This window comes from Dromiciops gliroides, chromosome 5 (assembly GCF_019393635.1).
Source record: "Dromiciops gliroides isolate mDroGli1 chromosome 5, mDroGli1.pri, whole genome shotgun sequence".
Taxonomy (NCBI): Eukaryota; Metazoa; Chordata; class Mammalia; order Microbiotheria; family Microbiotheriidae; genus Dromiciops; species Dromiciops gliroides.
The window spans coordinates 52,777,558-52,790,251 of record NC_057865.1 but is presented as its reverse complement, the minus strand read 5'-3'; the positions used below and the strand labels follow the sequence as shown (position 1 = coordinate 52,790,251).

General features: G+C 36.9%; 2 protein-coding genes across 4 annotated transcripts in view; one reads left to right on the top strand and one right to left on the bottom strand.

Moving 5' to 3' along the window:
• NMT2 (N-myristoyltransferase 2) overlaps nucleotides 1–8,499 on the top strand; it is an 83,775-nt gene extending 75,276 nt beyond the window's left edge. For all 3 annotated transcript variants that reach the window (XM_043966404.1, XM_043966407.1, XM_043966405.1), the window contains exons 10-12: nucleotides 3,315–3,482; nucleotides 5,120–5,257; nucleotides 5,698–8,499. In XM_043966404.1, the coding sequence (XP_043822339.1) occupies nucleotides 3,315–3,482; nucleotides 5,120–5,257; nucleotides 5,698–5,718 (327 nt within the window). In that variant the 3' untranslated portion in view covers nucleotides 5,719–8,499. The remainder of the gene's footprint in view (nucleotides 1–3,314; nucleotides 3,483–5,119; nucleotides 5,258–5,697) is intronic.
• A 1,206-nt stretch (nucleotides 8,500–9,705) lies between these two features.
• Nucleotides 9,706–12,694, bottom strand: RPP38 (ribonuclease P/MRP subunit p38). The gene is made up of 2 exons (XM_043966408.1): nucleotides 12,555–12,694; nucleotides 9,706–10,601 (listed from the first exon to the last, which is right to left on the bottom strand). Exon 2 carries the CDS (start codon nucleotides 10,577–10,579, stop codon nucleotides 9,743–9,745), a length of 837 nt encoding a protein of 278 aa, XP_043822343.1. The 5' UTR covers nucleotides 10,580–10,601; nucleotides 12,555–12,694; the 3' UTR covers nucleotides 9,706–9,742.

Sequence of the window (12,694 nt, the reverse complement as noted above, 5' to 3'; positions counted from 1 at the left end):
CAAGACAGAGTCAGAGAGAAAACTCAAAATTTCATTTTATAGCAGTCTTTGAGTATGTGTGAAAGACATGCTTTTCTGCTATCAAGCACAACAGAGAGAGAAGGGATTTTGCAGATGAGCACTTTTACCTATGAGTTCATAGCTTTTGTCAATCTTAGGAATTCAATGTCAAAGATAAGAAACCACAGGAGCAAAGTTTTTTTCTAAACAAAAACCAGTTTCTCAATCCTAATATTGTTCTGACTAAAATCTTATAATAAAACATATGCAAACATATGCAAAGGGTGGACAATAAATTAACTGGTATAATGCTTATACCAAAGAATCTTTCTGCTTTTAGTAATTGGTAGTAAAATATGGGGCAGTGGATAGGGTATGGAAGAGTCAGGAAGACTTGAGTTCAAATATAGCCTTAGAGACTTACTAGGCTGTGTAACCCTGGGCAAGTCACTCTACCCCATTTGCCTCTGTTTCCTCATCTGGAAAAGGATATGGCAAACCATTCCAATATCTTTGCTAAGAAAAGTCCAAATGGGGTCACGAAAAATTGGACATGATTGAAATTCTTAAACAAGAGTAAAATATGTCTCTAAACAAGAAGAATTATTAATTTTGCTTTCCTTGAACTTGATATTTAATCTTATTTAACAAAAAGCAAAGGAAGATCTCTCATAAAACAAGGTCAGGGAGAGGCACGGGTCAGGGTAACATTGCCTAGCACCTAGCTTCTTAAATTGTGGGTTGCAACTCCATACGAGGTTGTATAACTGAATGTGGCGGGGGGGGGGGGTCTCCACAAATCTGGCAACTGTGCAAAAGGTTATATATACCTCTTTTATATATCTATATACCCAGGATCAAGTAAAAATTTCCCTGGCGGAGAGGGGTCAGGAGTGGAAAAAGTTTAAGAAGCCCTGACCTAGCACACCTGGACAAATAAAAAGTTGTTCTCTCTTAAAAAGTTTCATACAAATATCTCAATAAGCATGCATTAAGCACCAACTATGTGCCAGAGATAAAAAGACAAAAATGAAAAGGTCCCGCCTTCAAGAAGTTTAAATTCTATTGGAAGAAAATGTAGATGAATGAACAAAATCTTTACAAGATAATGGACTGGGACAACTAGCACTTGGGGAGTGGAGCTAGGGACTCTCACTGGCATTTGAACTGAACTTTGAAGGTAACTAGAGCCCTTGAGAGGCATGCAGAGGAAATGCTTTCTAAGCATGAGGGACAGCTAGTACAAAGGCATGAAGATGGCAGCATTATGTTTGCAAAATAATAAAGCCTGAGAGATTAGGATAATGTGAGTATATTATTTTAATAAATATCCCCGGTGAAATGACCTCAAATTCAACTGAAAAAATATTTTTAATGAGTGTAAAAGTGCTGAGCCCCCAAAATTTGATAACCATTCTCACAGGAAGGGGGCCATTGACACCTTCCCTCACATGATTATCTTAGAGAACAAAAAAGCTATTGTAAACTCTCTTAGATGATTCTCTTAACTAAAAATTTAATAGGAAAAAAAATAGACATGTTTTTCATTGCTACATTCATTATCTCAGGGTCTTTCTGTCCCTGATTGCGAATTTCAACCTCTGTTAATGGTGAATTTAAAACCATAGGGAACAAATTACAAAAAGCTTATTTTAATGCCTCATGTACTAGGATGTCTTCAATTTTTAAGACTGATCAACAAATAAGCTTTATGGGGGGGGGGGTTAGAGATAAGAAAAAGCCAACTAATCTTAACCTTTCATGTTTTACCTGACAATCATGTTTTTTGTTTTGTTTTGTTTTTGGTGGGGCAATGAGGGTTAAGTGACTTGCCCAGGGTCACACAGCTAGTAAGTGTCAAGTGTCTGAGTCCGGATTTGAACTCAGGTCCTCCCGAATCCAGGGCCGGTGCTCTATCCACTGCACCACCTAGCGGCCACCCCCACAATCATGTATCATTATATTTTACAGATGCAAATTTAGAATGAGAAGAGCTCTCAACAGATTTAGTCCTCGGACATCACCTGTGTTCACCCTCTCATTTTAACAGCGAGGAAACCTTAACCAAAACTTGTTACTTGCCAGAGGTCATACAGGTCGAGTTTTATATCCAAGTCATCTGGCTTAAAAACCAGCACTCGTTGTCACCCAATCACCCTGACTACCCCACCTTCAAATGGGTTGACTAGAGCCTTTTCTCCATCTGCAAGAAGAGTAATGACCCAAGAGTATGTTCTTCATAAATGCTTGTTAACGCCTGGTTTTCTATGAATCTGACTGGTGAAATCTTTGCCCTGTCTTGTTTCAGTATATCTTTTACCTCAAGGAGATAGGATAAGCTTATGATGAGAGCTATTATTCTAATCTATACAGTGAAGGTTCTCATTGGTTAGTTACTGTGCTCCTTTGGGGTGTTGGTTATTACTTCCAGAAATCATTCCCAGGAAGTTTTACCTCCCTGAACATCTATATAAATTGCAGGTTTAAGTTGATAATGAATTTAACCTCATATCCTACCCAAAAAGCAGTGGACCCTCCTAATCACAGTTGGTAAATAGTGATGTGTGAATCCTACCTTTACTGGTGTCTCATCCCAAAGTTGTAAAGCAAATTAAACTTAAGACATTCATGAAAGAAACAAACAAAAAAACCCCCAGGTAATAAAAAGTTCATTTCACACAGGTAGGGTGGCATGAGGCAAGCATTCAGGACTTGGGAGTCAGAAGACCTGGGTTCAAATCCCATCTCAGGTACTTACTATCTTTGTGATCATGGGCAATCAATGTTTAAGTGCCAGATACTAGAGATATACAGCACCTACCTCACAGGGCTGAGTTAACAAATATAGAGCATTTTGCAAACCATAAGGTACTTTTAAATACTCATTAACTATTCTACTGAAGATGGGAATGTGTAGCCAATATGGCAAAAACAGTTCCTACCTCAAAGCACAAGAAAGATTTTGTTTAGAACTTTGTCCTGGAGCTGTCTTGAAGGGAGTAAGAAGTTCCATGAAGCAGAAGTGAGAGAATTGCTGTTCCAAACATGGAAAACAGGCAGTGCCAAGTATCAGAAGCAGGAGGAAAATGGTCACTCATAAGGCATAGTCAGGCCAGTCTGGTGAGATGGTAGAAGGAGTAATGTAAAATCAGACTGGCAAGGCAGCTTAACGCCTCACTCTTCCATTACAAAATGGGTGTTCCTATCTCAGAGACTTATGTGACAAAACCACTCTGCAAACTTGAACTGTTAGATGCTGGGGGAGGGGGGGTGTCTTCATACTTCACTGGCTCACTTTTTTTTTTTTTTTTTAGTGCTCAAATGGTGGGTTAACTGACTTCCTGAGCTTCTACACGCTCCCTTCCACTGTCATGCATCACCCTATTCATAAAAGCCTAAAAGCTGCTTATTCCTTCTACAACATTCATACTGAGACTCCACTATTGGACCTAATGAATGATGCACTTATTATAGCTAAATTGGTAAGCAACTTTTTCTTCAAAATTTACTTGCCAAAAACTTTCTTACACAGATGGTAAAACTCTAAAGTCATCTCAATATTTTGATCATTAATCAAAGGGGAAATTTTGTCAAGTGTTTCCTCAAAACCTTTAGTGGTCAGTATCTTTCTAAACATCACAAATATTCCTATTCCTTTAAAAGAAAAATTTCAGCATGGTTATTATTTATCTCTGATTTATGAAATAGCACAGCAGAGTGAAAGCAATGGGATATCAACAAAGCTGGACAACTAAAATTTGTTAAGAAGATCTTTGTCAGTTAAATATCTGATTAAATAAGGAAAAATCTACATTTACCTGATCATATTCTGTGTTAACATTCTAAACTTCTCAAACTAAGTTAAGAAAACTTGTTATTTTGCACATGCCCCTAATCCCTACTACAGGAAGAAGGTGAGGCTGATAGAAAATTTGGATTTGAGAGTTCTGAGCTTCAGTAGAACGAAAGCTAATTGGGGTGACCTCACTAAATCTAACACCGATGTGGTGGATCCTCCAGGTCTGTTCACTTCTAGCCATGGTGAGATAGGAAAACATAGTCTTCTAAACAAAACAACTCGGAAGCCCAAAGCATTGTTATAGCATGAATGAATGTGGCAAAACAGTTTATGCTGACAGTGTGGCAAAACAGAATTCCATTAATTTTTCTGAGCTTTGGTAATAACATTTTGTCTTTCTTGAGCAAAACAAAAACTGAACTAAAAAAGGGCCCAACCAATCAACACCACTCATATGTTCTGATTTCAGTTGCTGCAGTGTCAGAAAAAAGTAATGTCATCCATGTAATGACATTGAATTAGAAAATTAAATATTTTATCCAAACCCTAAGTCACTAATTTTTCAGTCCATCTAGAAGTAGCTAATATCCTAAAACTGAATTTTTAAAACCAGAACTCTATTCCCATCAAGCCATGATAGGAACTGTATTAACTTAACACTTGTATTCAAAATGCAGTAATCTACATGAAATTGTTAGACCTCTGTATTCCTTTTCTGATGGTCAGAACCCCAAAGTTCGGTAGTTGGAAATCCCAAGAGAATGAGCAGCCATATTGGTCCAAATACAAGCCATCTGTGATTGTGTCTCTAAACCAAGATGCCCTTGAAAGGAAAAAATTATGTGCATATAGATATGCATTGAAAAAAAAATCCAAAATACGGTTTTTCTACAGACCAGATTTGGGGTGGGGAGGGGGGCAGGCAATCTACATTTGGACCAAAGCAATATTTAGACAGCAATTTTTTTTTCTCAAAATAAATGTTCTCATAATTGCTGCTATCATAGCTACTTTGATCTAAAAAGCAGTCTGCAATCTAATTCTCCTGGCTCACTATTCCTGGATATTTTGTTGTATCTTAGCAAAGATCATTTAAGGTATTAAGTAGGATTACCCCAACTGCTGACAACTTTGAATAAAACATTTAAATTCAGAATTGAAAATCTACTTCTTATGCACATCATTATGTATTTAAAATTGTAAATGCAAATCCAAATTTTAGGGCAGTATCAAGTAAGGAACTCGGGATATCGTATTAATACATTGGGCCCTAACACTTTGAAAATGTTAATTAAAAAAATTTTTTTTTATTATTGGCAGAAAGGATTTGATGTATTCAATGCACTAGATTTGATGGAAAATAAAACATTCCTAGAAAAACTCAAGTTTGGTATAGGAGATGGTAATTTACAATATTATTTGTACAACTGGCGGTGTCCAGGAACAGAATCTGAAAAGGTAAGTGGAAACTAGGATAAATTTCAGTTAGCTTAATTAAGTTAATAAATTGTCCTAGATTTTTTAAAAGGTATTTTTAATACTGAGTTTTACATACCTTTAAAAATGAAATACTTTCACCTTATGTTACACATATTGTTTTCTTGCATATACTTGTAAGGCTAGGTGGGCTCAGTGGATAGAACACTGAACCTGGAGTCAGGAAGACCCAAGTTCAAATAGACATTAGCACTGTGACCTTGGGCAAGTCATTTAACTTCTGTCTGCCTCAGTTTCAGCTATAAATAGGGATAGCAATAGTGTTTAGAGGATCAAATGCGATAATAATTGTAAAATACTTACAACAGAGCCTGGAACATAATTAAGCGCTATATAAATGTTAGTTATTATCATCACTGTTATTTGTTGTTCTGACTATTCCATTTCTTCCCTTCCTTTAGGTTGGTCTTGTTTTACAGTAGAAAGACATTTTCATTTCTAGAACTCTGCAATCATCATTTGAGTTGATGTTCTATTTAACAAATCCCGGAACCACTGTTCCAAAGAATAAAAGCACAACTTAAGTGAAAGCAAAGTGATCTGTAAATCTGAAAATATGAAGAAAATCCATACCTGACCAATTTGACTTATTTTTGGTTATTTTCAAACAAAAAATTGATCTAACTTTTACAATCCGTTGCTGGAAGGAAGTAGGGGAAGAAAGGTACAAAGAGCACATTCCTCTTATTTTCAGAGCTTTGGTTGCCTCTTGACAAGAGAAGGTATTTTTCCACTGTAGAAAATGAACTGTTTTTATACAAACTGAACTGCAGTGATGGATTAATGTAAGAAAATCTTTGCTAATACACAGATAAACTGCTGCATTTCTATTTATTAAGTGGTACTGTTTGTCAGTGTTACAGGATGATGGATTCATTCTGAATATTTCTGCTTATTCATTTCACATGGATATTATTTGCGCAGACTTATGGAGGCCAATACTTTTGTAGCTCAAGTGAGAAGTCTTGGTAATTGTTTAAGTGTGGAGCAGTATACAAATGCACTGGGTTGACTGGTGCATTTATTTATCCAATAAGCAATGCTGCCAAGTCAATAAAAACACAGATTTGTACTTTACTCTTCGAAAGACCAGTGGATTGAATCAGTAGCACTGAACTACTTGGTGCAAACATTACATGTGCGGTCTGAAAGATTACACATTCCTTACTACGTTACAGCTACTGTCCAATTTTAGATTTTTCCTAAAGGCAATGTGAGGGAAGGATCCCAAACAAAAAAAAGAAAACCCAGTAGAATTTATTATGCTATTGGGGCATTGATAGTTTGAATGTTTCCATTGCTTATGCAAAATTGCACAAATTCCTTTATGCCAACTATATCATGACATCTGTCATTCTAATGAAAATCTTATTTGTAAATAAGTATTCATAATTTTGTTACTGATGGTGTTTTTATCCAGAGTTTGAAGCAAGGTTTCACTGTATAATATATGTGTATATAATATATATATATATATATTGCCAATATTCAGAAGAGAGGGAGCTGCTAAATGAGGCCTTGTAATTGGCCTTGACTTAAATACCACAAAAGTACATTCTTCTTTTCTTACAATTAAGCGTAGTTTCTAAAGTTCTTCATTTCACATTTATTTACAAGTATGTTATGGCATTTCTCTTGATAAAAGCTAAGAGAAATTAAAATAACTTTCCCACTTTGTAAGGTATGAAAGCAAGCTGAGGGGCCTGAAGCTTTTATCCTAGTTGAACCAGGGCCAGAAGAACATGTGATCTCTAAACCTACCACTAGAGGGGCTTATTGGACTACTGGGTCTACAGGCAGAGGAGTCAAACACCACTGTCAGCAACACTTCTGCTTGTGACTAGAAGTGTATTAAAATCTAATTGAGAAACATTTAACAAAATAAACAAAAACACAATATAGCATAGGTAATGTTAATATGAGATTTTCTAAGTCAACAAGAGGACCACAGGGATCCTTCTATACAGTTTAGTAGCCGACAGAGTGTTTCAAAAGTTTTAGTGCTATTTTAAACTATTAAAGTTTATTATACAGGGTGTCCTAAAAGTTTCAATGCAGTTTAAAACTATTAAAGCTTAATGCTGCACAAAGACCTTTTGGGATAGTATATATCTTTGGAATTGCATTTCTTTCCAACACTACTCCCAAGGGATCTCTTTTATATAGTTACAATATATCCTTTTCACAACAGGAACGAAGGTATTCTAATTCATGCTGGAAAGGCGGCTTCAAAAAGCAACAAAAAAAATGTTTTGACCAACAACCACTTTGACCTTAAAATATTTTTGAGGACTTAAAAAAAAATTTATTTGACATTCTGGAATTTTGGCATTAACTTCTTTTAAGGTAAAACTATCCCACTTTTACTGACTCAATAAATGACTAGAATGAGGTCAAGAAATTAGCTCTGACAGTATTTTACCCTCTTTTAACTTTATCCAGATGCTATTTCAAAAACAAGCAGAATAAATCACTGACTCATTCTACCCTTTACAATAGGACATTCATGCCTATCCCATCCCTGTATATGATTTAAGTACATTACCAGTAAATATGCCAAAATAAACTTTGTGTAAAACTACCCATATTCAGTTTAAAAAAAAATAGACTGGAAATCATGGAACTTTAGACCTTGAGTCTGCATGTAACACAACTACTTCAACCAGTGCACAGACTAAAAGGTTAAGTTGACCTATTATAGTCACACAGTTCAGTGAGAGCCTGGCCTAAAAGTACTGAATTATCACCAATGTATTTTATAAAATTTAAGAAACTACCACACATATAATCCCCAAATTTTCTGTTCTATTAAAACCAAAAATTATATCTAGCTAAAAAGCACCTTTGAGATTTACTATGAATAAATTCTCTCAACAAACATAAAGAGTAAACCTCCAAGTAGAACTTCAACATTCAAACCACTTATATATTTTTTTGTTTTTTGGTTTTTGCGGGGCAATGGGGGTTAAGTGACTTGCCCAGGGTCACACAGCTAGTAAGTGTCAAGTGTCTGAGGCTGGATTTGAACTCAGGTACTCCTGAATCCAGGGCCAGTGCTTTATCCACTGCACCACCTAGCCACCCACCAAACCACTTACATTTTGATTGTAAAAAATAAACAACTTGTCCCCTTCTGCATTCACCTGTGTATTTAGTTTTGTGGCCTTTCAGTTTTTCAATACAATTGTAGAACAGTTTGCTAACTGCTATTTGCCTCACTTAATCTTTGCACTTGTCATTTCTTTGGCATACTTCATTACAATGATATACCATAATTTATTCAGCCATCATTTATCCAAATGTCATCGGACATTCAATTTTTCACTACTGAAAATAAGCCAACTATAAGAAAATACAAATCAGCTCCCTACTTTTTAAAATCGTTAAAGCAGGGTGTTCTTAACCTTTGTGTTATGGACTCCTCTGGGAGTGTGATTACCCCTTCTCAGAATGTTTTTAAATATATAGAATGAAGTATATAGGATTACAAAGGAAATAAAATACATCAAAAGTTAGCAAAATGTCTCCTTTAAACTAAGTGTGTAGACCCAAAGTTATGAACCCCTGCTCCAGAGATAGTTGCAGCAACAAAAACATTTTGGAATTTTTCTTTTTCTTTTTTTAAATCTCTCCTGAATACCACAGGAAACATATTTTTGACATATTTAAGATTATGGCACTGGGAACCTTTCACTTTGTTTTTAAAGTATTCCTATTTCAAAGTATTACTCCCTCCTCTATCTAGTCCAGAAAATTCAAAATGACTAGATTAGGCCAAGAAATTAGCTTTGGCGATATGAAATCTAGCTTTCCCCACCCCTTCTCCCGTCATATAATACAAACCCATTGTCTCCCAGAGAATCATCACTGAGTACAGTATGTGTTCTTTTTTCCATGAGTCCTTAATGAAATGTATTGCTAAATTAGCAAAAATGAATCCACCTCAAGATGTGCAATATGGAGAATTATTACAACTAATTCCCTTTACCACAATTTAGCTCAAAACAATTTCAAGATTAACTGGATTGTTTCTAGAAGACCATTTGTAGCCCAATTTTCTTTGGCTGAATATATTAAATAAGAACAATGCAGCTATAGTCCAACTTCATCTTCACTATGAATAAAAACAATGTCTGCTGTGGCAAAATGAGTTTGATAGGAAGATAGGTATTATGAAATACAGATGTTCTCACAAACCAGCGTCTTACTGGCCTCAAATGAATTTCTATCAGTTTGAACATTTATTTTAATAATTTTTTTATACTCAGGTTTTTTAATAACATACATTTAAATATTGGTTTAAACCTAGATGTTTGTGCCCTACAGTGTCATTTTTTTTTAAACAAGGAACATTTAACAAGCAATATAGCAAGGACACATGTAAAAGTAATTTTTAGAAATCAGTTTTAATTATGAAAAAACGTTTTACAAGTTGTGTTTCACATGTTATTTTAAAGTATTTTTTTTGTTTTTTGGTGGCTTCCTTATCTTATTGGGATTTGGAATCAGTTTCTTTATTTTTAGGGGCTGTAAAGTTACACAAGTATCTTGCTGACATTCAACAAGCTTTCGCTTATTTTTAGTAAGCTCTTCAAAGGAATTTTCTAAAACAGACATATCTTGCATTTCCAAAGTTTCCCCTTCTGTATCTTCCAGGGAATCTTTAGTTTTGTCTTGAAGCCATGGCACATGCAGACTAGGTACTCTAGGAATTATAGCTTTTAGTTCATCAACAAAGGCTTCAGTGTTCTTTTTGAAACCCAGAGCTAGAACACACTTTAAACCAATAACAGGTGCAATGCTATCACTAAGGCGAGGAACCTGGCAAGCTGGCACAGCTCTGCTGACACTCAGCTGAATCAGGTGGGAGGTCATCATAGCGGGTTTGACAGATTTGCACACTAGCACTAAAAGAAGTTCATTTTTCTCTAGAGCTCTAGTAACTTCATTAATCCCAATAGCAAGTTGTTTCCTGATATGTACAGGAGTCCATCCTGGTACTTTCTGGCTAATTTCTGTTTCCTTTTTCTTTGGAATTTCATTATTTTCAACAGTATCCTTTTCTTTGGTTTGTTTTTTTGAAAATGGCCGTTTTTTCTTCTTTGGAGTCTCAATCTTTTGAAGTCCAACATGTTTAAATCTTCCTTCTAGTGTCTGTAATATAAAGTGCATATCATCTCTTTCCAGAGTACTCCAGTTGATAGTGTATGGGTTATTTAGCGATGTCTTTACAGTAAATGACTTTGCTTTTCGTATAGATCCCTTCCCTGATGCTGCAGCCATCTCGAATGTTCTGACACCAAAACTATTAAAGAAAATTAACATTAATTGGGAGCCCTTATTTAAAATAAATGTTTTCAGCAAATATCTGGTTTGTTCTCTTATTCCAAATTACCAAATTTTTTAAAGTCCCATTTCTATAGTCATTCCACTAACCCGTTTAAGACTTCTCTAAAGCACTGTGGTATAGCTTTCATTGAAACTTAGCATCATTCTTCAAATACAATGAAAACTGCAACCAATATCACCAGTCACAGGAAATATGTGGTTTGAAATCTAAAATATAAATAAGCTGCAATGTACTACACAAATTTATAAACAAAATTTCAAAATAAATTTTTGCTTCCCTGAATAAATATTTAGTACTACTCCAAGTACTTATAATAAAAGCAGTGGTCATTTGACTCCCTTTCTTCTCTTGCCATTAATTTCCTGAGAGGGGTCTTTTTTTTCCATCTTTGTATCCCCAAAGCCCAGCTAGCACTTGACATAAGAGATGTCAAATAAACCTGCTGACTGACTACCAAAAAGACACTGGACTGCATAGGTAACTATTCTAGATTGGGGAAGTGGGAAAGAACACCTGTTAAGCAAGTGCTGCCCTCATTTCTTCCACAAGTCCCACGTTCTGGCCAGTCCTACTATTTATATGTATGTGTGGGTATGTATGTATATATACACACACACACATACATATATACACATATACATAGGTGTATAAAGGCCTTGATTTCAAACAAGATATTAACAAGTAGCTTGCATAATGGAAAGAGCATGGGAATTGAGTCAAGAAACCTGGAATTTATTTCCCTATCTGCTAATCAGAAACATTAAAAAAATAAAAAGCTTTCCTTCGGTCACCTGAGTTTCTTAATTTGGGGTAATTACTATAAAGCTGTATAAAGCACCTACTCTCAGTCCACTGGTCAGATCAAAGCAAACTGATACATTAAATTGGAATAACCCACGTGCTATGCCCAACTAGGGAATAGTTTAGCTCCAGCTGGGATTAAATTTGATAACAACAAAAATTAAGGAAACCTTAGCCGACCTTAACTCACCTCAGGTGAAAGTAATCTCTCCGTCCAATTTCTAATAACAATTTGCCTGGATTATCTCCTTGACACTTCTACCCTAGGAATAACTAACTGGTCTCTCTACTGCTTCCCCATTGCCCACCACAAATATGCCCCAAACCGAGCCCCCTTAATTCAAGTAGCTTCCCTCTTGCTTATCGTCAACACACGTTAGAGGAGACCTGGAAATCATATACAAAATACGTACACGTGAGTGAGTGAGTGTGAGAGAGAGAGAGAGAGAGAGAGAGAGAGAGAGAGAGAGAGAGAGAGAGTGTGTGTGTGTGTGTCGTATATACAGGATATAAACATGATATACACGAGTATATATACGATATACACATATATAATAAACACGTGTGTATATATAAATATATATGAGATAAGCAACAGATGGAAGTCACGTCTTGTATATACATGTCTTGTATATACATATAGACAAGCAGAGTAAAGCCATATGTATTGTTCATTTATTTTTCCCCACGTTGTCTCCTCTATTAGAGTGTGAGTTCTAGGGGGGGAAGGGGCGGTTTTCCCAGTCTTCGCAATGCCTGGCACACAACAAGCGTTTAATAAATGCTCATTGACTCACTCCGCCCCACCCCGCCCCGCGCCCCCTCCGCCAACACACAGAAGGGGCTTTACAAGTGTTTGCTAAGTGAATAAATGAAAGCTTAGCGGGAAGGACCCCGTTTGGGGCCGCATGCCCAGGCGGCGTGAGACGCGGGTGGGCCAGGCACACCGCAAGCCGGGGGTTGGGGGGGGGGGGGTCCCGCAGACCACTCGCTCTACGCTGGGCCGCTGCCCTCGGTCACGAGGCCACCCCGGGCCTGAAGCACGAGGCCCTCACGGACAACGACAGCCGCCTCCTCCCCTGTTCCCCTTCCCCTCACGGGGCTTACCGCGAGCCCCGCGCCAGCGGCCCCGCAGACGCCGGGAGCCGACTCACAGTCGAGGGTTCTTCCCGCTCAGGAGGTTTCCTGACACGTCCGGCGTCAGCTTCCAGGTCCACTCAGTGAGCATGCGCACGGCCCGCCCCTTC

Coding starts and splice junctions, on each gene's coding strand:
- RPP38 (XM_043966408.1), bottom strand. CDS start 10,579: ATGGCTGCAGCATCAGGGAAGGGATCTATACGAAAAGCAAAGTCATTT.